Source organism: Salvelinus namaycush, chromosome 1 (assembly GCF_016432855.1).
Source record: "Salvelinus namaycush isolate Seneca chromosome 1, SaNama_1.0, whole genome shotgun sequence".
Taxonomy (NCBI): Eukaryota; Metazoa; Chordata; class Actinopteri; order Salmoniformes; family Salmonidae; genus Salvelinus; species Salvelinus namaycush.
Window position 1 is genome coordinate 73,721,958 of NC_052307.1, and position 25,277 is coordinate 73,747,234.

General features: G+C 42.9%; 1 protein-coding gene across 1 annotated transcript in view; it reads left to right on the top strand.

Annotated features, from left to right (window-relative positions):
• Nucleotides 1–3,185: 3,185 nt before the first annotated feature.
• Nucleotides 3,186–25,277, top strand: part of iqgap1 (IQ motif containing GTPase activating protein 1) — a 70,281-nt gene continuing 48,189 nt past the window's right edge. The window contains exons 1-2 of the mRNA XM_038994427.1: nt 3,186–3,417; nt 6,521–6,623. Coding sequence (XP_038850355.1) covers nt 3,372–3,417; nt 6,521–6,623 — 149 coding nt within the window. The 5' untranslated portion in view covers nt 3,186–3,371. The remainder of the gene's footprint in view (nt 3,418–6,520; nt 6,624–25,277) is intronic.

The window sequence follows — 25,277 nt, forward strand, 5'->3', positions numbered from 1 at the left end:
TATTGTAGACCTCCACAAGTCTGGTTCATCCTTGGGAGCAATTTCCAAACGCCTGAAGGTACCACGTTCATCTGTACAAACAATAGTACGCAAGTATAAACACCATGGGACCACGCAGCCGTCATACTGCTCAGGAAGGAGACGTGTTCTGTTTCCTAGAGATGAACGTACTTTGGTGCGAAAAGTGAAAATCAATCCCAGCGCAACAGCAAAGAACCTTGTGAAGATAATGGAGGAAACAGGTACAAAAGTATCTATATCCACAGTAAAACGAGTCCTAAATCGACAACTTGAAAGGCCGTTTAGCAAGGAAGAAGACCAAAACCGCCATAAAAAAGCCAGACTATGTTTTGCAACTGCGCATGGGGACAAAGATCGTACTTTTTGGAGAAATCTCTTCTGGTCTGATGAAATAAAAATATAACTATTTGGCCATAATGACCATCGTTATGTTTGGAGGAAAAAGGGGGACGCTTGCAAGCTGAAGAACACCATTCCAACCATGAAGCACGGGGGTGGCAGCATCATGTTGTGGGAGTGTTTTGCTGCAGGAGGGACTGTTGCACTTCACAAAATAGTTGGCAGCATGAGGAAGGAAAATTCTGTGGATATATTGAAGCAACATCTCAAGACATCAGTCAGGAAGTTAAAGCTTGGTTGCAAATGGGTCTTCCAAATGGACAATGACCCCAAGCATACTTCCAAAGTTGTGGCAAAATCACTTAAGGACAACAAAGTCAAGGTATTGGAGAGGCCATCACAAAGCCCTGACCTCAAGCCTATAGAAAATTTGTGGGCAGAACTGAAAAAGCATGTGCGAGGAAGGAGGCCTACAAACCTGACTCAGTTACACCAGCTCTGTCAGGAGGAATGGGCCAAAATTCACCCAACTTATTGTGGGAAGCTTGTGGAAGTCTACCTGAAACGTTTGTCCCAAGTTAATCAATTTAAAGGCAATGCTACCAAATACTAATTGAGTGCATGTAAACTTCTGACCCACTGGGAATTTGATGACAGAAATAAAAGCTGAAATAAATCATTCTCTCTACTATTATTCTGACATTTCACATTCTTAAAATTAAGTGGTGATCCTAACTGACCTAAAACAGGGAATTTTTACTGGGATTAAATGTCAGGAATTGTGAAAAACTGAGTTTAAATGTATTTGGCTAAGGTGTATGTAAACTTCCGACTTCAACTGTATCTAACAATGACCTCTTATCTATTCTGCAGTAGATAACCACCTTTGAACTGTGTTGCAGCTCGTTGCTTGTTTTCATTGTAGAGACATATTTCACAACTGTATTCCCAGGGAATAATGTCAAGTAGAAAACTCAGTAGTCTTAGAACAGCGGTTACCAAATGTTGGGGAGAGACAAATAGGCTGTGGCTGATACCGTTTGAGTCTAAGCTTACATCGGAGTACCGGCTAGAAATATTGGTTTTGTTTACTTGGGTCTGGGTCACTAGAAAAGTGAAGAAGTATAGGTGGGTCACAGAACCGAACGGTCAGAAGAAACACTCACCTTCTAAACTCAGCAAAAAAAGAAACGTCCTCTCACCGTCAACCGCGTTTATTTTCAGAAAACTTAACATGTGTAAATATTTGTATGAACATAACAAGATTCAACAACTGAGACATAAACTGAACAAGTTCCACAGACATGTGACTAACATAAATTGAATAATGTGTCCCTGAACAAAGGGGGGTCAAAATCAAAAGGAACAGTCAGTATATGGTGTGGCTTCATTAAGTACTGCAGTGCATCTTCTCCTCGTGGACTGCACCAGATTTGCCAGTTTTCTTGCTGTGAGATGTTACCCCACTCTTCCACCAAGGCACCTGCAAGTTCCCGGACATTTCTGGCCCTAGCCCTCACCCTCCGATCCAACAGGTCCCAGACGTGCTCAATGGGATTGAGATCCGAGCTCTTCGCTGGCCATGGCAGAACACTGACATTCCTGTCTTGCAGGAAATCACGCACAGAATGAGCAATATAGCTGGTGGCATTGTCATGCTGGAGGGTCATGTCAGGATGAACCTGCAGGAAGGGTACCAAATGAGGGAGGAGGATGTCTTCTCTGTAACGCACAGCATTGAGATTGCCTGCAATGACAACAAGCTCAGTCCGATGATGCTGTGATACACTGTGACGCCCCAGACAATGACGGACCCTCCACCTCCAAATTGATCCCGCTCCAGAGTACAGGCCTCGGTGTAACGCTCATTCCTTCAACGATAAACGCGAATCAAACCATCACCCCTGGTGAGACAAAACCGCGACTCGTCAGTGAAGAGCACTTTTAGCCAGTCCTGTCTGGTACAGCGATGGTGTGCCCATAGGCGACGTCGTTGCCGGTGATGTCTGGTGAGGACCTGCCTTACAACAGGCCTACAAGCCCTCAGTCCAGCCTCTCTCAGCCTATTGCGGACAGTCTGAGCACTGATGGAGGGATTGTGCGTTCCTGGTGTAACTCGGGCAGTTGTTGTTACCATCCTGTACTTGTCCCGCAGGTGTGATGTTCGGATGTACCGATCCTGTGCAGGTGTTGTTACACGTGGTCTGTCACTGCGAGGACAATCAGTTGTCCGTCCTGTGTCCCTAGAGCGCTGTCTTAGGCATCTCACAGTACGGACATTGCAATGTATTTCCCTGGCCACATCTGCAGTCCTCATGCCTCCTTGCAGCATGCATAGGCCCTGGGCATCTTTCTTTTGATGTTTATCAGAGTCATTAGAAAGGCCTCTTTAGTGTCCTAAGTTTTCATAACTGTGACCTTAATTGCCTACCGTCTGTACGCTGTTAGTGTCTTAACGACCTGTTTCACAGGTGCATGTTCATTAATTGTTTATGTTTCATTGAACAAGCATGGGAAACAGTGTTTAAACCCTTTACAATGAAGATTTGTGAATTTATTTTGATTTTTACGAATTATCTTTGAAAGACAGGGTCCTGAAAAAGGGACTTTTTTGGGGGGGCTGAGTTTAATCAGTGTCGGGTCAATTTCACCATACAATGCGTAGCGTGCCTTTAGGAAGGTTATTTCAGTGCCTCTTAGCAGCAGAGGGCGCTGCGCCTGCAGTTTCGTCAAGTGGCTGCTGATGGGTGTTTCCTCGAACGCATACTTTAGGATTTAGGAAGGAACACACACCCTGGTGACATCAGTTAGGTTTGAAGAAGAAAAAAAAGTCTCAGCTCTCGACTCAAACCGTGCAGTGGTTCAACAAGGGGGCCGAGAGCGCCTTCCCGACTTTTTCAATTATATAGCCCGCAAAGAGAACTGGACGAAACTGTAGGCTTTCATCTCAACTACTATAATTTGACCTCGTCAACCCGGGGAGTGAGGATTATAACATTTATTCAGAGAATATGTCAACCTCAGACGAGGCAGACGGGCTTCGGCCGAGATATGGGTGTGAGTATCTAAAAACTTTTCCTGTTCGCTCACCTTGGGATCATAGTTTACAGAAGTTTAACAATTAGTTAATTGTTTTAATCAACACATTTTCACAGGCGTTTTTTCTTCTTTCTATCTATATTCATATGTTTGACTTTGGTTAGACTTTTGACAGCGTGGTAGGTAGGCTCGGACTTCCGCGTTTTCATCTACATCGGCTACAATATTGCAATTTTACGTGGCTACATCGAATTAAATTAGCCTACATTGAATTTGGTCGATGCAATCCTTGGTTCTTGGGACGTCATTGAAGTAATAGTTTCAAATGGTTAGGTTTAGTCAAGGGTAAAGGTAGGGGTTAAAGTAGGGACGTCTATGGTAGGATCCCGTATAGCACCAACTCATTGAATTTTGACATGTTTGCATTTTTCACAGTAAAGGATAAGGCGCCACATTGTTTTCTTATAGGGAATCTGAAGTAACAAGACGATGCAATAGTTGACTGGTTTACCTGGTCGATTCATTGGAATCTATTGACGGCCTACTGGTCTATTGATATGTAAACTAGTAGCCCCGTCATTGATCTTAATAAAAACTTTTACATTCGGATATTGTCTTTTTCAATTGTATTTTATAAAATAATGATATAATTTTTGTATTGGTTTACATCTGTGATTTTATGCACTTTGAAATGATTCTGTAATGAAAAGTGCTTTACAGATGTAATTTGTTATTAGTGAACTAGGCTTACCTGAGGCAGTCAGTAGCCTTGGCCTAAGTGGGAACCATACCACTGTACTTGCTGGCTTGTCAACTGCTTTCAAGATTACTGCCACTGTAAATTACCAAGTTGTTTGATAAATTTACTCGGCTAATAAATGAGATTAAGGCCGCTCAATAATAATCATTTTAATCATAGTCAGTAGAATAAAACCCCACAATAAAATCCTGGAAATTGTAAGTGACAATTTTGAGACTTTTCCATTCTGTAATGGTCACGTAGCCTAGGTTCTAATTGATATGACCGTTATTCAGAAGGCCTAGACATCACCAGAAGGAGCCTGAAACAATTAGCTCTTGTAATGCGAGTGCTCATGCGCACTTGTTTTCTCTCCCTCCCAGCTCTAAAAAGATATTTTCAGCAACATTACCATGCAGGTCTCTGTAGCCCAGGCCAGTGGATCCCAACCAGGGGTACTTAGACCCCTGGTGGTACTTGGCCTATCCACAGGGGGTACTTGAGTAGACTCATGAGACCATGGGTCTACAGGTAAAATGCACATGACGGGGTACTCCTGGCAGAGAGAAATTCAGTTGGTTGTACAGAAACTGAAAAAGGTTGGGAACCAGCGGGCTAGGCCCTAGCCTAGACCACAGAACTGTGAGCTACGAGCTTTGTTTACCTGCAGAATAGGTTCGATTTATTACTGTCTCTTCCGAGTTCTTTGAAAGAACGTCCATGCATTTCATTTGGCATATTTGCTGGATCACTTGAAGTGATAAGACATTTTCCACAGAAATGAAAAAATGTCAAACGCTGGAGATGTTTAAACAAAGTTTGCATAGGCTAGCCTACATTTACCTGGCCTGCATTTACCTGGCCTGCATTTACCTGGCCTGCATTTACCTGGCCTACATTTACCTGGCCTACATTTAGCTACTGTGTAGTGAGTGACTAAAGCTAAGTTGGCCTCCCCGATCAGTAACCCTTGAAACATCTCATTATGTGGAACTGGTGGTGAGGCCAAGTTGTAACCAGACTGGGAGGGGATGGAGTAGCATAGCACTGAGGACAGTTCAACATGACAACTGAGCTGAATCAGCCTGTCAATGAATGAATAATGATTTCTTGAGACTGTTTACATCTTTGTGCTTCCGATGGCGGCCAACACGACTATGTCAGTTGTGATATTCAGGATGGATGGGACAGTCTCTACCCCTCCTACATGCAGAATGAGAGAAGTCTGTCTCACTGTTCATTTGAAGGTTCTTGCATTTTATTTTGTTGATCTTCCCTACTTGTTTGTTTGTGTGTCTGCTAATCCGTGCGTGTTTACTATAAATCTGAGTGTGAGCTAGACTCAACTCAGTGTGTGTACTGTGTATGTTTGTAAATGGAGTGTTTCTTGTACAGCTATGCTGTTATGAGCGAGCTAGTATTCACCTAGTGAGTGTTTCTTGTACAGCTATGCTGTTATGAGCGAGCTAGTATTCACCTAGTGAGTGTTTCTTGTACAGCTATGCTGTTATGAGCGAGCTAGTATTCACCTAGTGAGTGTTTCTTGTACAGCTATGCTGTTATGAGCGAGCTAGTATTCACCCAGTGAGTGTTTCTTGTACAGCTATGCTGTTATGAGCGAGCTAGTATTCACCTAGTGAGTGTTTCTTGTACAGCTATGCTGTTATGAGCGAGCTAGTATTCACCCAGTGAGTGTTTCTTGTACAGCTATGCTGTTATGAGCGAGCTAGTATTCACCTAGTGAGTGTTTCTTGTACAGCTATGCTGTTATGAGCGAGCTAGTATTCACCTAGTGAGTGTTTCTTGTACAGCTATGCTGTTATGAGCGAGCTAGTATTCACCCTGTGAGTGTTTTTTGTACAGCTATGCTGTTATGAGCGAGCTAGTATTCACCTAGTGAGTGTTTCTTGTACAGCTATGCTGTTATGAGCGAGCTAGTATTCACCTAGTGAGTGTTTCTTGTACAGCTATGCTGTTATGAGCGAGCTAGTATTCACCTAGTGAGTGTTTCTTGTACAGCTATGCTGTTATGAGCGAGCTAGTATTCACCTAGTGAGTGTTTCTTGTACAGCTATGCTGTTATGAGCGAGCTAGTATTCACCTAGTGAGTGTTTCTTGTACAGCTATGCTGTTATGAGCGAGCTAGTATTCACCTAGTGAGTGTTTCTTGTACAGCTATGCTGTTATGAGCGAGCTAGTATTCACCCTGTGAGTGTTTCTTGTACAGCTATGCTGTTATGAGCGAGCTAGTATTCACCTAGTGAGTGTTTCTTGTACAGCTATGCTGTTATGAGCGAGCTAGTATTCACCTAGTGAGTGTTTCTTGTACAGCTATGCTGTTATGAGCGAGCTAGTATTCACCCTGTGAGTGTTGTTTTCCAGCCGTTCTGGATGGTGTGGAGCGACTCACAGCAGAGGAGATGGACGAGAGGAGGCAGCAGAACATGGCCTACGAATACCTCTGTCATCTCGAGGAGGCGAAACGGTAAGAGTGTGTGTTTTTCATTAGTTGGTAATTGCCTTTTCTTTTGGCTGGTATAAAAATGAATAAAAGCAGACCAATACAAATTCTACCGGATATGTACCTGGGGAGACTTCAACCCGCAGTAGGAAGGGAAATGGGTCTCACCACAGCCCGTGAAGGACAGAGAATGCAAATAGTCTGCCATTCATCCACACTTCCAATGTGAGAGAATACAGAAGTGTTCTTAGGGAGTCTGGGGCCCTATAAGGAAACAGGGGCCCTGTTTCGTATTCTAGCTCCAGTGTTGCATCTCAACTATTGCATTGGTGTTTGTTGAAATTGCTGGCATGGGCTTTACATCAGTGTGTTTCATAACATGTGGGTGAACTACTCCCTATCGGACTTCCGTGTTCAGACTTTAATTGCCTTATTCTTTTTTGAGGAACAGATAGTTGGAATTCTGACATACTGCTGAGATCAACAATGGTTGGCAATGTGATCTTGAATAGAAAAGCTTAAGTGTTGTAGATTAAAACAAGGTTTAATGAACGATCATGCAAGGTAAAAGTGTGTGTGCATGTGAATATCCTTGTTCCATTCCAGCACCTGAATACCTGTTGTGCTGGCCTGGTAGTACAAATGTCAGTATTTTATGAAACGTTGACTTCTGTAAGGTTAGACATGTTTTTATGTCCATTTCAGTCATAGTGCTCCCTAGTTATCACATTTCATATCATTTTTGGACTGCCTTATTTGGGGGTCATTATCGCTCTGCTATGTGTATTAGCAACCCCTCTGAGGTTGAGGATTTTGTATGTGTGTTGAAACCTGCTTGCAATGCTGCAGTTTCCACATTGGATGTGCTGTTTACTTAATCCCTGTATAACATGCGGTACCAGAACTAACATCCGGTACCAGAACTAACATGCTATACTCATTCATTAATACCTGCTCACTGTCATGTGATGTTTGATATTGTAGAAGTATTGAAAAGAAAAGTGTGTTTTGTCTGTTGTGGTGATCAGGCCTACAGGTTAATGATGCCTGAAGTAGCTAGTGGCCTAGGTTTTGAGAGGACTCTGACACACACCCATCCCCTAGGTCCCCCAGTGGACTCACACACTCAGAAGAGGAAGGAGTGAACGAGACAGGAAGTGACTAAGTCTCTGTTGAGTTTAGTATATTGCGCTGTTGCCACAGAAACCCCTGGCCGTCATAGCAACGGGTTCCGGTGTGAGTGTTTGTTTGACTGTATGTTTTGAAGATAAAATGGCAGTGGTACGATGGTCTCTTGGGTCTTCTCTTCTCTTCCTCCTCTCCTGTGTTTTAGCACTGTCTACTAGTTCTCCAAACATGGCTTGACAAATATATTGCTAAAGAGTTGAGAAGAGCCTTATGTCATGGTTAGCCTAGGCCCTATGTTAAGTCTACATAGAGCGTTTTCCAAACACCTCTGAAGTTGTCTGTGGTAGTTGTCGACCGATTATGATTTTTCAACGCCGATACCGATTTATTGGAGGACAAAAAAAGCCGATACCAATTAATCGGCCGATTTAAAATAATAATAATTTAAAAAAAATATATAATAAAAAAAACAGTTTGTAATAATGACAATTACAACAATACTGAATGAACACTTAGTTTAACTTAATATAATACATCAATAAAATCACTTTAGCCTCAAATAAGTAATGAAACGTGTTCAATTTGGTTTAAATAATGCAAAAACAAAGTGTTGGAGAAGAAAGTAAAAGTGCCATGTAAGAAAGCTAACGTTTATGTTCCTTGCTCAACATGAGAACATATGAAAACTGGTGGTTCCTTTTAACATGGGTCTTCAATATTCCCAGGTAAGACGTTTTAGGTTGTAGTTATTATAGGAATTATAGGACTATTTCTCTCTATACCATTTGTATTTCATATACCTTTGACTTTTGGATGTTCTTATAGGCACTTTAGTATTGCCAGTGTAACAGTATAGCTTCCGTCCCTCTCCTTGCTCGAACGAGGACACATCGACAACAGCCACCCTCAAAGCAGCGTTACCCATGCAGAGCAAGGGGAACAACTACTCCAAGTCTCAGAGCGAGTGATGTTTGAAATGCTATTAGCGCGCACCCCGCTGACTAGCTAGCCATTTCACATCGGTTACACCAGCCTTATCTCGGGAGTTGATAGGCTTGAAGTCATAAACAGCAGAGCTGCTGGCAAAACGCACGAAAGTGCTGGTGAATGAATGCTTACGAGCCTGCTGGTGCCTACCATCGCTCAGTCAGACTGCTCTATCAAATCATAGACTTAATTATAACATAACACACAGAAATACGAGCCTTTGGTCATTAATATGGTCGAATCCGGAAACTATCATCTCAAACAAAACGTTTATTCTTTCAGTGAAATACGGAACCGTTCCTTCCGTATTTTATCTAACGGGTGGCATCCATAAGTCTAAATATTCTTGTTACATTGCACAACCTTCAATGTTATGTCATAATTACGTAAAATTCTGGCAAATTAGACTGCCCAAACTGTTGCATATACACTGACTCTGCGTGCAATGAACGCAAGAGAAGTGACAATTTCACCTGGTTAATATTGCCTGCTAACCTGGATTTCTTTTAGCTAAATTTGCAGGTTTAAAAAATATATACTTCTGTGTATTGATTTTAAGAAAGGCATTGATGTTTATGGTTAGGTACACGTTGGAGCAACGACAGTCCTTTTTCGCGAATGCGCACTGCATCGATTATATGCAACGCAGGACACTAGTAATATCATCAACCATGTGTAGTTATAACTAGTGATTATGATTGATTGTTTTTTATAAGATAAGTTTAATGCTAGCTAGCAACTTACCTTGGCTTCTTACTGCAGTCGCGTAACAGGCAGGCTCCTCGTGAGGCAGGTGGTTAGAGCGTTGGACTAGTTAACCGTAAGGTTGCAAGACTGAGTCCCTGAGCTGATAAGGTAAAAAATCTGTCGTTCTGCCCCTGAACAAGGCAGTTAACCCACTGTTCCTAGGCCGTCATTGAAAATAAGAATTTGTTCTTAACTGACTTGCCTAGTTAAATAAAGGTGTAAAAAAAAAAAAATCGGTGTCCAAAATTGTGTGTCCACCGATTTTGTTATGAAAACTTGAAATCGGCCCTAATTAATCGGTCGACCTCTAGTCTGTGGTTCTCATGCAGTTCCGTCCCTACAGTATCTTTAGCAGATGAGGTATCGCTAGCTGGTTAGCCTAGCACCAGAATGAGCGTTGTGCGGTGACGTCACCCTGCCTGAGAATTAAAGTAGTGTCACCCTTGCTCAACCAAGACTATAGTTTGTTGTAGCGATTGGTTAGAAGTTACAACGCTGCTAAGTGAGTGCGAATTGTGATGTTCTGTGAAGTGCAGAAAGTCCCACGTTGACTCCCAGGACAGAGACTGGACTTACTGTTATATATAATGAGACTCTTGATACCTCCAGCTCCTGATAGGTAGGTGCTTGTTGTTGTACAGTGTCAGGCTGGGGAGACCGTTGTGTTCCAAATGGCAACCCAGCCCATAGGGCTCTGGTCAAAAGTAGGGCACTATGTAGTGCACTAATGTAGGGAATATGGTGCCATTTGGGACACTCATAGAGAGAGTGAGAAAGTGTCAGGTGAAGGAGAGCGGCAGACAGGCAGCCAGGTGAGAACTATTAGCTTGTGAGCACCTCAGCCTGGAGGCATGGAATGCTTGGAGCTTATGCTCATGAATGTGATGTGTGGTATGACGGGAATGCTTCTCACACAGGTACACAGATATGCACACACTGTGTATGTGGACATGTGAGTAATTACTCTCTCTGTCTCGCTCTCACTCCTGTCTCTCTCTCTTTCTCTCTCATATATGCAAATAAGGCCTTTGCGTTATCTGTACCAGTCATTTCCATGCATTGCAGTGTTTAGTTCTATAGCTGTCACTTCTGCCTGTAGATTATGATGGTATCAGAGGAGATATTTGAATTGCTCATCTCTCACTGACTATTTGAGGAATTTCCTAGGTGGCCAATGACAAATGACCAATAGATGTAGACATACTGTGTGTGAAATAGGCCTACAGTTGCTGAAGTAAGGTTGCAGGTTTTTTGAAGAGTTGTTCAGGACTTTGATTCAGGAGTACAGTACTACTGTTTTTCTCTCTATGACACAACAACCATGTGAACCTGTTTTTTCCTCTACAACTTCTGTCTTCTTAGTCTCCTTCTCTCCCTTTCTCTCTGTGGGAATGGACTTTCCTGCATGTTATTTATTGGTTTACACGAGGTTGAGCTTTGGCTGAGCTTTCTCTGCCTCCAATTCAATCTGATACTACATCTGGAGAGAGTATTTAGCAGTCAGCTTCTAGGGTGAAGTGGTGAAGATGCTCTGTAAGAGGGTTCCTCTTGGATATAAAGAAAAGATGTCTGATGCCTAACGTTAGTCAGTTGTACAACTGAATGCTTTCAACAGTAATGTCTTCCTCATTTCACCCAACCCCTCTGAATCAGAGGTGTGGCGGGATGCCTTAATCCACGTCCACATCATCGGCTCCCAAGGGGCGGTTGTTGTTGTTTGGGGTTAACTTGTTCAAGGGCAGAAGGGCCTTGCTGGCTCGGGGATTTGAACAAGCAACCTTTTGTGTTTCTGTCCTAACACTCGTAACCAACGCTCTGACCTCTAGGCAACCTGTGACCAGAATACCATATCATTAGTCATGTTAGTCTGTATAGACATGACAAATAGATACTTACAGTTCAACTGTACACATGCTACAATAGCACAACTAAACTACATTGAACAAAAACAAAGCTAATTGAAATGTGCACTTGTTTAAGGCTCCACCTACTGCTTCCGCTCAGTGTGTTCAGTATTACTAGTATCTGATTGTCCCATCCTGGTATGGGGACAGTCAACATCAGGTGGCAGTTGGAGGGTGGGTGAAATCTGAAGACAACAATAAGTTCTGGTCTTGTCAGGTTTTGATTGGGTCGTGTTCACTAGGCACCAAATGGAAGAAAACGTATTGAAACAGGGAGGGATCAACATGGACTTGTCCAATAAGAAACAATCATTTTAGTTTTCTGTTTAAAGATGGTTCTGTTGTGCCCTAATGAACACAACCTTGGTAAAGCAGCTCCTAACCCTGAATTGAAGATCTTCCCTGTGTCATCTTAAGCCTGTAAGCTGGCCCTGTGAACTGACAGCCTAACTTTTTCATACTTTTTATTGTGTACTTGGGACTGTTTGAATGTGGGAAAGTGTAAGATGAGGACCAGTTGTCCTTCCTCTTTTTGTGTGCGTGTGTGTTTAGCCTACCCATGCACCCTCTACATGTATCAGCAGTAATTGTGGAGGGGCCTACCTCTGTTTAACATTTAAGGAGAGGTTTGGATAGCTGGTACATGAGACTACTGGGAGATCTACCCTGTATATACCTGACCTAGCAGCACAGACCAACGCTGAACCAGATAGATATACAACAGAGAGAGAGATCATTCCTTAGTACATCTCAGAAAACGATGTAGTGCTCTAAATCTTCCTCCCTTCACTACAGTATACTCACTCCACAACCACACTTTATTTACCACCTTATTTCTGTGTTATTTCTCTCAAGCCGCTGCTATTCGTTGTATTTTCTCTCCCCTCTGTGGTGAAGAGTTGGTGCCTGGTGCTCGTACACAAAACGTGTCTTTTTAGAGCGAGGGCAGGACACACACACACACACACAGCTCCAGCCAACCATGTCTTCCCATAACTCTGCTGGGGCTAGGTCCCATCTGTGTGTTGCGTACTGCCCTCCTGCTGAGTCCAATGTACATAGGTCTTTGATACCCTATGGATTCTAGAGGGTTAAATGCACCGTCTTGTAGGCATGTACAAGAACATCAATACACACTATTGTATTGTCTACTGCTATTTGGCTTTCATCTGCTAGTGTTTACATGTAATGAACATACAGCTAACCACTAAGCAGCATGTTATGTTTCATCTGCCAGTGTTTACATGTAATGAACATACATCATGTTATGTTTCATCTGCCAGTGTTTACATGTAATGAACATACAGCTAACCACTAAGCTGCATGTTATGTTTCATCTGCCAGTGTTTACATGTAATGAACATACAGCTAACCACTAAGCAGCATGTTATGCTCTCATTAATATATTTTCAATTGTTTGTTTTAGTGAGTTAGTGTAAACCAACAGATTAATTTTAGGTCTGCTGTGAAAGGGCCTGTAACTACAGTATGTAACTGTGTAGTTCGCTCTGTCAAACACAGCAGGAGGGATGTGTTTAGTGGCAGTATCAAATCAAATGTATTTATATAGCCCTTCTTACATCAGCTGATATATCAAAGTGCTGTACAGAAACCCAGCCTAAAACCCCAAACAGCAAGCAATGCAGGTGTAGAAGCACGGTGGCTAGGAAAAACTCCCTAGAAAGGCCAAAACCTAGGAAGAAACCTAGAGAGGACCAGGCTATGAGGGGTGGCCAGTCCTCTTCTGGCTGTGCCGGGTGGAGATTATAACAGAACATGGCCAAGATGTTCAAATGTTCATAAATGACAAGTATGGTCAAATAATAATAATAATCACAGTAGTTGTCGAGGGTGCAACAGGTCAGGACCTCAGGAGTAAATGTCAGTTGGCTTTTCATAGGCGATCATTGAGAGTATCTCTACCGCTCCTGCTGTCTCTAGAGAGTTGAAAACAGCAGGTCAGGTGAACAGGTCAGGGTTCCATAGCCGCAGGCAGAACAGTTGAAACTGGAGCAGCAGCACGGCCAGGTGGGCTGGGGACAGCAAGGAGTCATCATGCCAGGTAGTCTTGAGGCATGGTCCTAGGGCTCAGGTCCTCCAAGAAAAAGAAAGAGAGAATTAGAGAGAGCATACTTAAATTCACACAGGACACCGGATAAGACAGGAGAAGTACTCCAGATATAACAGACTGACCCTAGCCCCCCGACACATGAACTACTGCAGCATAAATACTGGAGGCTGTGACAGGAGGGGTCAGGAGACACTGTGGCCCCATCCGATGATGCCCCCGGACAGGGCCAAACAGGCAGGATATAACCCCACCCACTTTGCCAAAGCACAGCCCCCACACCACTAGAGAAATATCTTCAACCACCAACTTACCATCCTGAGACAAGGCCGAGTATATCCCACAAAGCTCTCCGCCACGGCACAACCCATGGGGGGGCGCCAACCTAGACAGGAAGACCACGTCAGCGACTCAACCCACTCAAGTGACGCACCCCTCCTAGGGACGGCATGGAAGAGCATCAGTAAGCCAGTGACTCAGCCCCTGTAATAGGGTTAGAGGCAGAGAATCCCAGGAGAGGAAGAGAAGACGTGCAGAGTGAATGTGTGTTAAATCATACCTTTCTGACTGAGTTACTGTATTTCTTGAGAGCTCTCCATCTAATCTTCTCTCTCCTCCAGTTCTACAGTATAGTTGTTGCAACGCATTATGGAACCCCAGCCGTCAACACAAGAAATGTGCTCGTATGCCCTCATTCCTTCGCTCGATGCCTCCATCTCTTTACACCGCCTTCCCTTCTCTCTAGTTGTACAGTCATTTTATCGCTCTCCCTCCCTCCCATTTACCTCTTCTCTCTGAACAGTATATTCCTCTTCTCTCTCTGTGTACAGTATGTTTGTTTCATCCTTCCACGTGAGAAAGAAATTAGAATATTTTAATGAACTACAGTAGCTTAGCTGTACAAAACCACCAATCAACAAGAGACACACAACATAGTTGCATGCAGGTAGTGAATGCAGTGAATATCCCAGGTCTCTTGCTGTTGCCATGAAGTCTACAGTGCTTAATGTCCAATAATTTCTCGCACACTCTGAAATCAGGGTTGTTCATTTAGGCACCAAACGGAAGAAAATACTCAAACAGGGAAGGGACTTATTTGACTTGTCCAATAAGAAATGTTCATTTTTATTTTCCAGGGCATAACATTTTGAAACGTTTTGGTATGTTCCCTAATTAATGCTGGTTGATTCACTGAAATTGCTGTACATTTTCAGTTTTTAAACCACGAATTCACCAACGTTGGTTCAATAATTAGAATTCCATCTTGTCAATTAAATTGTATTTATTTTTTACCCAAACCGACCTCAAAAGTAACTAATCGTTCAGCACTTTTATTATTTTTTATTTAAGTTACACATGGAATAAACAAACATAGTCAATAACACAATAGAAAATCTGAATACAGTGTGTGCAAATGAGGTAAGGCAATAAATAGGCCATAATGGTGAAGTAATTACAATTTAGCAATTAACACTGGAGTGATAGATGTGCAAGTAGAAACTCTGGTGTGCAAAAGAGCAGCAAACAAAATAAAATAAAAATATAGGGATTAGGTAGTTGGTTGGATGGGCTATTTACAGATGGGCTGTGTGCAGCTGTAGCTACCGGTAAGCTGCTCTGACAGCCAATGCTTGAAGTTAGTGAGGGAGATATAAGTCTCCAACTTCAATGATTTTTGCAATTCGTTCCAGTCATTGGGAGCAGAGAACTGTAAGGAAAGGCGGCCAAAGGCGGTGTTGGCTTTGAGGATGACCGGTGAAATATACCTGCTGGAGCGCGTGCTACGAGTGGGTGTTGCTATGGTGACCAGTGAGCTGAGATAAGGCGGAGCTTTACCTAGCAATGACTTATAGATGACCTGGAGCCAGTGGGTTTGGCGACGAATATGTAGCGAGGACCAGCCATCGAGCATACAGGTCGCAGTGGTGGGTAGTATATGGGGCTTTGGTGACAAAACAGATGGCACTGTGATAGACTGCATCCAATTTGCTGCGTATAGTGTTGGAGGCTATTTTGTAAATGACATCGTCGAAGTCAAGAATGGTAGGATAGTCAGTTTTACGATGGTATCGTGTGTGAAGGTGTCTTTGTTGCAAAATAGAAAGCCAATTCTAGATTTAACTTTGGATTGAAGATGCTTAATGTGAGTCTGGAAGGAGAGTTTACACTAGCCAGACACCTAGGTATTTATAGTTGTCCACATATTCTAAGAACTATCCCAAATGAACAGGGCCCAGTGCTGCTCAGTCAGCCCAAGTTCCCCTTTACTGAGGCCATTTTCAAGTCATTTCCTGTTTGTCATTTCCAGGCTCACTGGAGTATAGCAGCTGCATAGAGGATGATGTAATCGCTGGGTTGTTCTAGACAACAGAGCAGCAAGTAGAAGAATACATCTAGGGCCTTAATGAAATCAAACCGTTTTGATAACATAATGATGACATATCTCAGGTGATTGTTGTGATATCATGATGACATAATCAATAAAATGTATTTAGGAAGTAATTTTTGCATCAGCAGATGCCACAAAGTGCTATATAGAAACCCAGCCTAAAACCCCAAACAACAAGCGATGTAGAAGCACGGTGGCTAGGAAGAAACCTCGATAGGTTCCAGGCTCTGAGGGGGGGGCAGTCTTCTTCTGACTGTGTCGGGTGGAGATTATAAGAGTACATGGCCAGAGTACATTGTACATTTAGATTTATAAACTGGCATGGTCAAAACATATATTCAATGGTTGTATAGAAAGTCCTGCAGGCTCTAGTTTTGTGTTATCTTATCTTGATTATTGTCCAGTCATACAGTAAGTGCTGCAAAGGAAGACCTAGTTAAAGCTGCAGCCGGCCCAGAACAGAGCGGCACGTCTTGCGTCTTCATTGTAACCAGAGGGCTGATATAAATACTGTCCATGCCAGTCTCTCGTTGCTCAGAGTGGAGAGACTGACTGCATCACTTCTGTTTAAGAAACATTAATGTGTTGAAAATCCCAAATTGTTTGCATAGTCAACTTACACACAGCTCTGACACACACACTTATCCCACCAGACATGCCACCAGGGGTCTTTTCACAGTCCCCAAATCGAGAATTTTTTTCAAAAAGGCATACAGTATTATATAGAGCCATTATTGCATGGAACTCCGTTCCATCCCATATGGCTCAAATAAACAGCAAACCTGGTTTGTTTATAAAAACAGAAAGCGACACCTCATGGCACAACACCTCTCCCCTATTTGACCTAGATAGTTTTTGTGTATGCATTGATATGTAGGCTACGTGTTCCTTTTTTAATACATGTTTTAATTGATGTAGTTCTGTCCTTGAGCTGTTCTTGTCTAGTAATGTTCTGTATTATATCATGTTTTGTATGGACCCCAGGAAGAGTAGCTGCTGCTTTTGCAACAGCTAATGGGGATCCTAATAAAATACCATGATAATGATTTCCTCAGGTGACTGTTGTGATATCATGGTGATGTATTATTCTGACAATCAAATTGAGCTAATAAAATCCTTAGTCATTGTTCAGTAAAGGCAGTCTGTACATATAGCCACCACAAATTTTAAACAATGGTCACATCGTAGTTTCATTTTTACTGTCAAATTTGAAGGTACAACATAGTCATTTTCGATTGGCCCATAAATTAGAAGCTGCAACGTTGTCCTTTTTGAATGGCCCTTAAAACTGTTACGGCTGGGGGTTCCGCAAGCGGAACGTTTCGACAACATCCAGTGAAATTGCAGAGGGCGAAATTTAAAAAAAATTGTATGAAAGTTAAATATTTCTAATAATCTCAAGTGCAATACACCAAATTAAAGATTTCAAAAAAGCTTTACGGCAAATTTCAAAAAAGGCTTTGCGGCAAAAGCAAACCATGCTATTATCTGAGGACAGCACCCCATCAAACAAACCCATGACAATCATATTTCAACCCGCCAGGCGCGACACACAACTCAGAAATAACGATATAATTAATGCCTTACCTTTGAAGATATTCTGTTGGCACTCCAATATGTCCATTAAACATCACAAATGGTCCTTTTTGTTCGATTTAATTCTGTCGTTATATCCCCAAAATGTCCATTTATTTGGCGCGTTTGATTCAGAAAAACACGACTACACATTATCTAATAAGTTATCTGTAATCTTGGTCCAAACATTTCAAAAAACTTTCCTAATACAACTTTAGGAATTTTATACCGTAAATAATCGATAAAATTTAAGACGGAATAAACCGTGTTCAATAGGGGATAAAATAAAAGTGGAGCGAGCGCTAGGTCGCACGCCCCAAACACAACAGCACACTAGACTCGACCCTCGTTCTGAATAGCCATACTTCTTCATTACTCAAAAGAAAAAACTCAACCAATTTCTAAAGACTGTTGACATCTAGTGGAAGCCCTAGGAACTGTAACCAAGTCCCAAAGAAATCTAGATTCCCATAGAAAACCAATTGAAAACATGGTCACCTCAACAACAAAATAAATGTTCCTGGATGTTTTGTCCTCGGTTTCGTCTGCCAAGTAAGTTCTGTTATACTCAGACATAATTTTAACAGTTTTAGAAACTTTAGAGTTTTCTATCCAAATATACCAATTATATGCATATCCTAGCTTCTGGGCGTGAGTAGCAGGCAGTTTACTTTGGGCATGCTTTTCATCCGGATGTGAAAATACCGCCCCCTATCCCAAACAACAGGTTAAACTTGTCCTGGTAATATTGTCCTGTTTGATTGGCCCTTAAATTTGTCCTTGTTGGAGAGCCCCCTCTGTTAGTCACCTGTGGGTGTCACTGGTTGCTTGGCAACAACGGTGAAAGCCTAACTGTCGATGACAGGTTCTGACAGTGTCCACCCTACATTATATGCCTCCAAGGGAGAGATATGGAGGGAGAAAGGGACAGAGGGCAGGAGAAAAGAGACGAGAGAGGGAGGGAGGGATCAGCACAGCCGTCCGTAGAGCTCTCTTGAAAAGCTGCTACCCGTCAATGAAACCAAAGACTAGAAGTGACTTTTCCTGTTTAGATATCAGTCAGGGATAACCTCAGAGCTTGAACAAGACGTGTTGATAAGACCAGGAAGGGAGGTGTGTGAGAGAGAGAGAGGTAGAGATGTTGCTGCACAGTGTGTGTGATGGAGAGCTGTGGTTTCATGATGTGACTGGTCTGTCCTTCCTCTTGCTTGATCAGCAAGCTTTGCCTCGTCTGGCCTCCTCCCCTGTTCTGAAAATACACACACACTGACACGTAACAAGTGAGTAGGACATACAACTGTGTGTAGTATTCCTCTTGGCATTGATGGGTAGTCTGGAGTGAGTCAGGCAGGTTGGGTGGAGGGGAGATTTCAGACGAGACACTGACTGAATAGAAGAACCGCTTTGTCCCTTTGAACTGCTCTGATCTTGAGAGCGCGTGTGTGTGAGTTGTAAGCGTTTGAATGTGTGTCGTGTGAATGTGTTTCCCAGTCACTAGCCTCAATGAGTGTTAGTCAGGTGTCATCTCTCTATCCTAACCAACAGCTGGAAAACCCATGAATAGATGAGAAGAGGATCAAAACCCCCCCCAGTGATGAGAAGAGGATCAGTTCCTCCTGGTAGTTTGTGACAAGGGGAGGTCAGTCAGGTCAGAAGGATTCCAGTGTTGCAGCAAGGCATGTAATGGGCTATTTGGCTTCCTCTCTCTCGCTCTCTCTCTCGCTTCCCCGGGCCCCGTGGACGTTGATTAAGGGAGCCCTCCACATCTCTGATTCAGAGGGGTTGGGTTAAATGTGGAAGACACATTTCAGTTGAATGCATTCAGTTCTACAACCGACTAGGTATCCCCCTTTCCCTTTCGTTTTGCGCTCTCGTTCCATCTCGCTCGCTCACTCTCTCCATCTCGCTTTCTCTCTCTCACATTCTCTCTGGTGAATCGCTGTGTAATTACTACAGGAACCTGGTGATGAAGGCCCACTGTGTGGGGCCATCCAAGTGGAAGAGATTGGGTTACTCACTCTAAAATTATTTGCACAATATTGAATAATATTCTCCTCCCGTTTCCCATCAAAATACAAAGAGAACAGACTGCTGGGAGGAAGAGGAGAGAATGAATAGAGAAATGTTTCTAGACCACAACTTTGTTCTGTAACCAGATAAGGAGCACCGTGGATTTGCCTTTTCCTCCCATCTCAGCCCTCTATAAACATACCTGTCCCCACACACACACACACACACACACACACACACACACGGACACACGCCTACACAGACTTGACATTGTGCAGAAAGGAACTGGTCACATCAGTGTGTAAAGTCTGTATAGTAGTGAGTGTTTACCTCCCCTTCCCTCATGCTGAAAGGCCTGTTACAATATCAAACAACTCCATGGCCTCCTTTTGTTGTTTCGGGAAGGCCAGCAGTTGTCATTTTCAATGAATGGGCCTTTTGAAGGAAAACCTAACAGAGTTGAGTTGGGGACTGTTCCTGTCACTTATCTAATCATACCCATTCAGATCAGTGATTTCATTAAGATAGGAGACACGGGGTGGCACAATTCTAAGTCCACAGCCTGATCAAATCATACGGATGGAAGGAAGGATGGATCTTCGAAGTGTTGGAACTGAGCCTGATCGGATCAAAGGGAGACATTAATTAAAAGCAAGAAGGGAAGAAAGGATGCACTTTTGAAGTATTGGAATGGCACCGGTGGCCTGCTCTGATCATAGTGGCTATCATCCTGCTTGTGTTTGGAAACTGGCTGTGAGGCAGAAAGTGTGTGTTTGTGGTCTGCTGCTCTGGGAGAAACACTCTGGGGTGAAGTTTCCCCTTGGTACAGTTCTAGAATCATCTTCAATTCTCCCAATCCTAATATTACCTTTAGTGGGGAAAATGCTAAACTGTCCCAGGATCAGCGTCTAGGGGCAACTTAATCCTGGGAGAGAGGAAGGCTAGAGGGAGTATGCTCTAGGGATTCTCCATAGCCACAGCAGCTAGCGCTACAGACTGTATCTGTCACCTGACTCAAATGGGGGAGGTGCTGTCTGAAATGAAGGAGGTACTAGTAACTTTCTTCCAGCAAGGTTCCAGCATCTTTGTTGGATGCGTAGCCAGGCCAGCACAATGCAGCTCTGCTCGGCACAGCTTTAGTTTTGTAGTGTGAAAACGGTATTAAATGGGGCTGGCTAGGCTAACAGCTAGCGGTGCCATAGTTTCCAGTAGAGTCCAGTCCCCTGCTCTCACACTTCCTGGTAGCGTACATCAGGAAGCTTCCCACAGCACAGAGGTCAGGGGTCAATCCAATAGGAAGAGACTGCTACCTGACGACTGTCTCCTCAGGAAGACATACAGATGCCGCTTGTGGAGAAACACTGACTGTTTTCGGTACAGTGGAGGCTGGTGGAAGAAGACATTGAAAGACCACTTCATTGTAATGAATGAATGATTTGTCTAATCTATTCCAGCCATTACAATGAGTCTGATTTTAAAATGGCACCAGCCTCCACTGTTGCAGTAGTACCCTGTTGAAGACGGAGAGAAGACATGCTAGATAAAATAGTTCTAGTATGGATCTAATAATAGGCTAGCCTCCAATGTTATCTCTCTGCATTCCTGACAACACTGCCATATTTCAGGTTGTCATTTTATCTCCGGAAAATTGCTTGTGTGTGTCATGTTCACAACTTTGACATTTCTTCTGGCATCTCTCCTGTGTGCGGAATTCAATTGTCATTGACATTCTGTAGTCCCATTCATAGGTGTGTGTGGTGTGGAGGGTGTGTTTGTGCTCTGGGCTGGCCCCTGTGTGTCTCTGATAAAATACCCATTAGTATGGCACCTTTATGAAGCCTTTCACTGTGGAGCAGTGAAAGGAGGAGTTGTTCCTCTCTGCCCACCACAGCCCCGTTACCTGTGGCCTGGCCACACTGAGCTGAATAGGGGGCCTGTGTCGGGAGACCCAGAGTCATGACTTACTAGGAGGGAGGAGTTGTTTCAGCTGGAGGGTTTGGGTTTGTTGGCCTGTGTACTGCAAATAGTGTGTGTGTGTGTGCGCGCCTAATACAGGATGTAGTTAACCGTTTTGTAGCTGTGTGCCAAAAGTGGGAGTGGACCTTTTCTTTAGTAAAGGGTTCCTACACACTGAACAAGGCTGAAATGTTTGTACCGTTTCCCTGATGCAGTGAAAACAATACAAACTATAATAGAAGAGTTACGGGAGCTTCATACTACATTTTTTTTTTGACCATCACACATTTTTGCTTATCTGAATTCACCAGTTTTACGTACCAACCGAACTTCTGGGAGAGCGCGAGGGTCCCCTTTATGAAAAGGGAAGTACAGAAAGTGTTTTCCTTCCTTCCAAGCTGATTTGACAGACTCACTTTGTCCTGGAACTGTGAAATGGTTTATACCCAAGGATAGACTGTGGGCTTTCACAGCAGAGAACACACACTGCTATGGGTACTGGGACGTTACTAGAATGTTGACTTATTGGGAAGGTTGTCTACTGGGAGGCATGGAACTACTGGGTTACTGGGAGGGGTTACTGGGAGGGGTTACTTGGAGGCAGTTGGTATCCCTCTGGTTCTTCAGTGGATGAGCACCGTCACGTACACGCTGTAACGGGGGCCGAGCACCGTCACGTACACGCTGTAACGGTGGCCGAGCACCGTCACGTACACGCTGTAACGGGGGCCGAGCACCGTCACGTACACGCTGTAACGGGGGCCGAGCACCGTCACGTACACGCTGTAACGGGGGCCGAGCACCGTCACGTACACGCTGTAACGGGGGCCGAGCACCGTCACGTACACGCTGTAACGGGGGCCGAGCACCGTCACGTACACGCTGTAACGGTGGCCGAGCACCGTCACGTACACGCTGTTGATAGTTATAAAGGGACATTCTCTCATCTCTTCTGTACCCAGAACTGCAGTATGGTTCCTCAGTGGCTTAGCACGACACAAACACACTGTAAGGATGTGTCTTCAGGTTTGACCTCAGGGGATTTACATGCCAAGAGGAATGTTTAGGTGTGGTTTGTTAGAGGTGAGAGTAATCTGCTGTACTATGTACTGGACTGGATGTAATCTGCTGTACTACGTACTGGACTGGATGTAATCTGCTGTACTACGTACTGGACTGGATGTAATCTGCTGTACTACGTACTGGACTGGATGTAATCTGCTGTACTACGTACTGGACTGGATGTAATCTGCTGTACTACGTACTGGACTGGATGTAATCTGCTGTACTACGTACTGGACTGGATGTAATCTGCTGTACTACGTACTGGACTGGATGTAATCTGCTCCTCTAGTTGACATCTACAGTGGGAAGCAAAAGTATGTGAACTAGAGGTCGACCGATTTATGATTTTTCAACGCCGATACCGATTATTGGAGGACCAAAAAAAGCCGATACCGATTAATCAACAGTTTTTTGGGGGGGGTTAATGTTTATTTGTTAAATATTTCAAAATACTTATTTATTTATTTTGTAATGACATTTACAACAATACTGAATGAACACTTATTTTAACTTAATACATCAATAAAATCAATTTAGCCTCAAATAAATAATGAAACATGTTCAATTTGGTTTAAATAATGCAAAAACAAAGTGTTGGAGAAGAAAGTAAAAGTGTAATATGTGCCATGTAAGAAAGCGAACGTTTATGTTCCTTGCTCAGAACATATGAAAGCTGGTGGTTCCTTTTTAACATGAGTCTTCAATATTCCCAGGTAAGGAGTTTTAGGTTGTAGTTATAAGAATTATAGGACTATTTCTCTCTATACCATTTGTATTTCATTAACCTTTGACTACTGGATGTTCTTATAGGCACTTTAGTATTGCCAGTGTAACAGTATAACTTCCACCCCTCTCCTCGCTCCTACCTGGGCTCGAACCAGGAACACAACGACAAATAGGCAAGGGGAACGACAACGGCAAGGGGAACAACTACTCCAAGTCTCAGAGCGAGTGACGTTTGAAACCCTATTAGCGCACACCCCGCTAACTAGCTAGCCATTTCATATCAGTTACACCAGCCTAATCTCGGGAGTTGATAGGCTTGAAGCACAGCGAAGAGCTTCTGGCAAAATGCAGGAAAGTGCTGTTTGAATGAATGCTTACGAGCCTGTTGCTGCCTACCACTGCTCAGTCAGACTGCTCTATCAAATATCAAATCATAGACTTAATTATAACATAATAACACACAAATACGAGCCTTTGGTCATTAATATGGTCGAATCCGGAAACTATCATCTCCGAAAACAAGACGTTTATTCTTTCAGTGAAATACGGAACCGTTCTGTATTTTATCTAACGGGTGGCATCCATAAGTCTAAATATTCCTGTTACATTGCACAACCTTCAATGGTATGTCATAATTACGTAAAATTCTGTCAAATTAGGCGGCCCAAACTGTTGCATATACACTGACTCTGCTTGCAATGAACGCTGCTAATATTGCCTGCTAACCTGGATTTCTTTTAGCTAAATATGCAGGTTTAAAAATATTTACTTCTGTGTATTGATGTTTATGGTTAGGTACACATTGGAGCAATGATACGCACTGCATCGATTATATGCAACGCAGGACACGCTAGATAAACTAGTAATATCATCAACCATGTGTAGTTAACTAGTGATTATGATTGATTGTTTTTTATAAGATAAGTTTAATGCTAGCTAGCAACTTACCTTGGCTTCTACTGCATTCGCGTAACAGTCAGGCTCCTCGTGGAGTGCAATGTAGTCAGGTGGTTAGAGCGTTGGACTAGTTAACTTCTTATGGCTGAGATCCTGCTAATGGGATAGATATGACAACAGCCAGTGAAAGTGCAGGGCGCCAAATTCAAACAGATCTCATAATTAAAATTCCTCATACATACATGTATCTTATACCATTTTAAAGGTAATCTTGTTGTTAATCCCACCAAAGTGTCCGATTTCAAATAGGCTTTTCAGCGAAAGCACCACAAACGATTGTTAGGTCACCACCAAGCCACAGACAAAACACAGACATTTTTCCAGCCAAAGATAGGAGTCACAAAAAGCACAAATAGAGATAAAATTAATCACTAACCTTTAATGATCTTCATCAGATGACACTCATAGGACTTCATGTTACACAATACATGTATGTTTTGTTTGATAAAGTTCATATTTATATCAAAAAATCAGTTCACATTGGCGTGTTACGTTCACTAGTTCCAAAAACATCCAGTGATTTTGCATAGCCACATCGATTCAACAGAAATACTCATCATAAATGTAGATGATAATACAAGTTATACACATGGAATTATAGATATACCTCTCCTTAATGCAACCACTGTCAGATTTCCCAAAAATTTAACTGAAAAAGCAAACCATGCAATCTGAGATGGCGCTCAGAACAATAGTCAAATTAGCCGCCATGTTGGAGTCAACAGAAACCAGAAATTACATGATAAATATTCCCTTTGATCTTCATCAGAATGCACTCCCAGGCATCCCAGGTCCACAAGGAATGCTTGATTTGTTCGATAATGTCTTATTTATGTCCAATTAGCTACTTTTGTTAGCGTGTTTGGTACACCTATCCAAACGCTGGTGCTGGTCGACCATATCTTCAGACAAAAACGTAGTTATATTATAGGTCGAAGAAACATTTCAAACTAAGTACAGAATCAATCATTAGGATGTTTTTATCATAAATCTTCAATAAAGTTCCAACCGGAGAATTCCTTTGTGTCTTGAGGAGGAACGGAACGCAGGAAGATATCATGTGGTATGTGCGTGACCGGGAAATGGCTGACTGCCGGTAGTCTGACTCATTCCACTCTTATTCAGTCCCACAACACAGTATAAGCCTCATTCAAGTTTCTATAGAT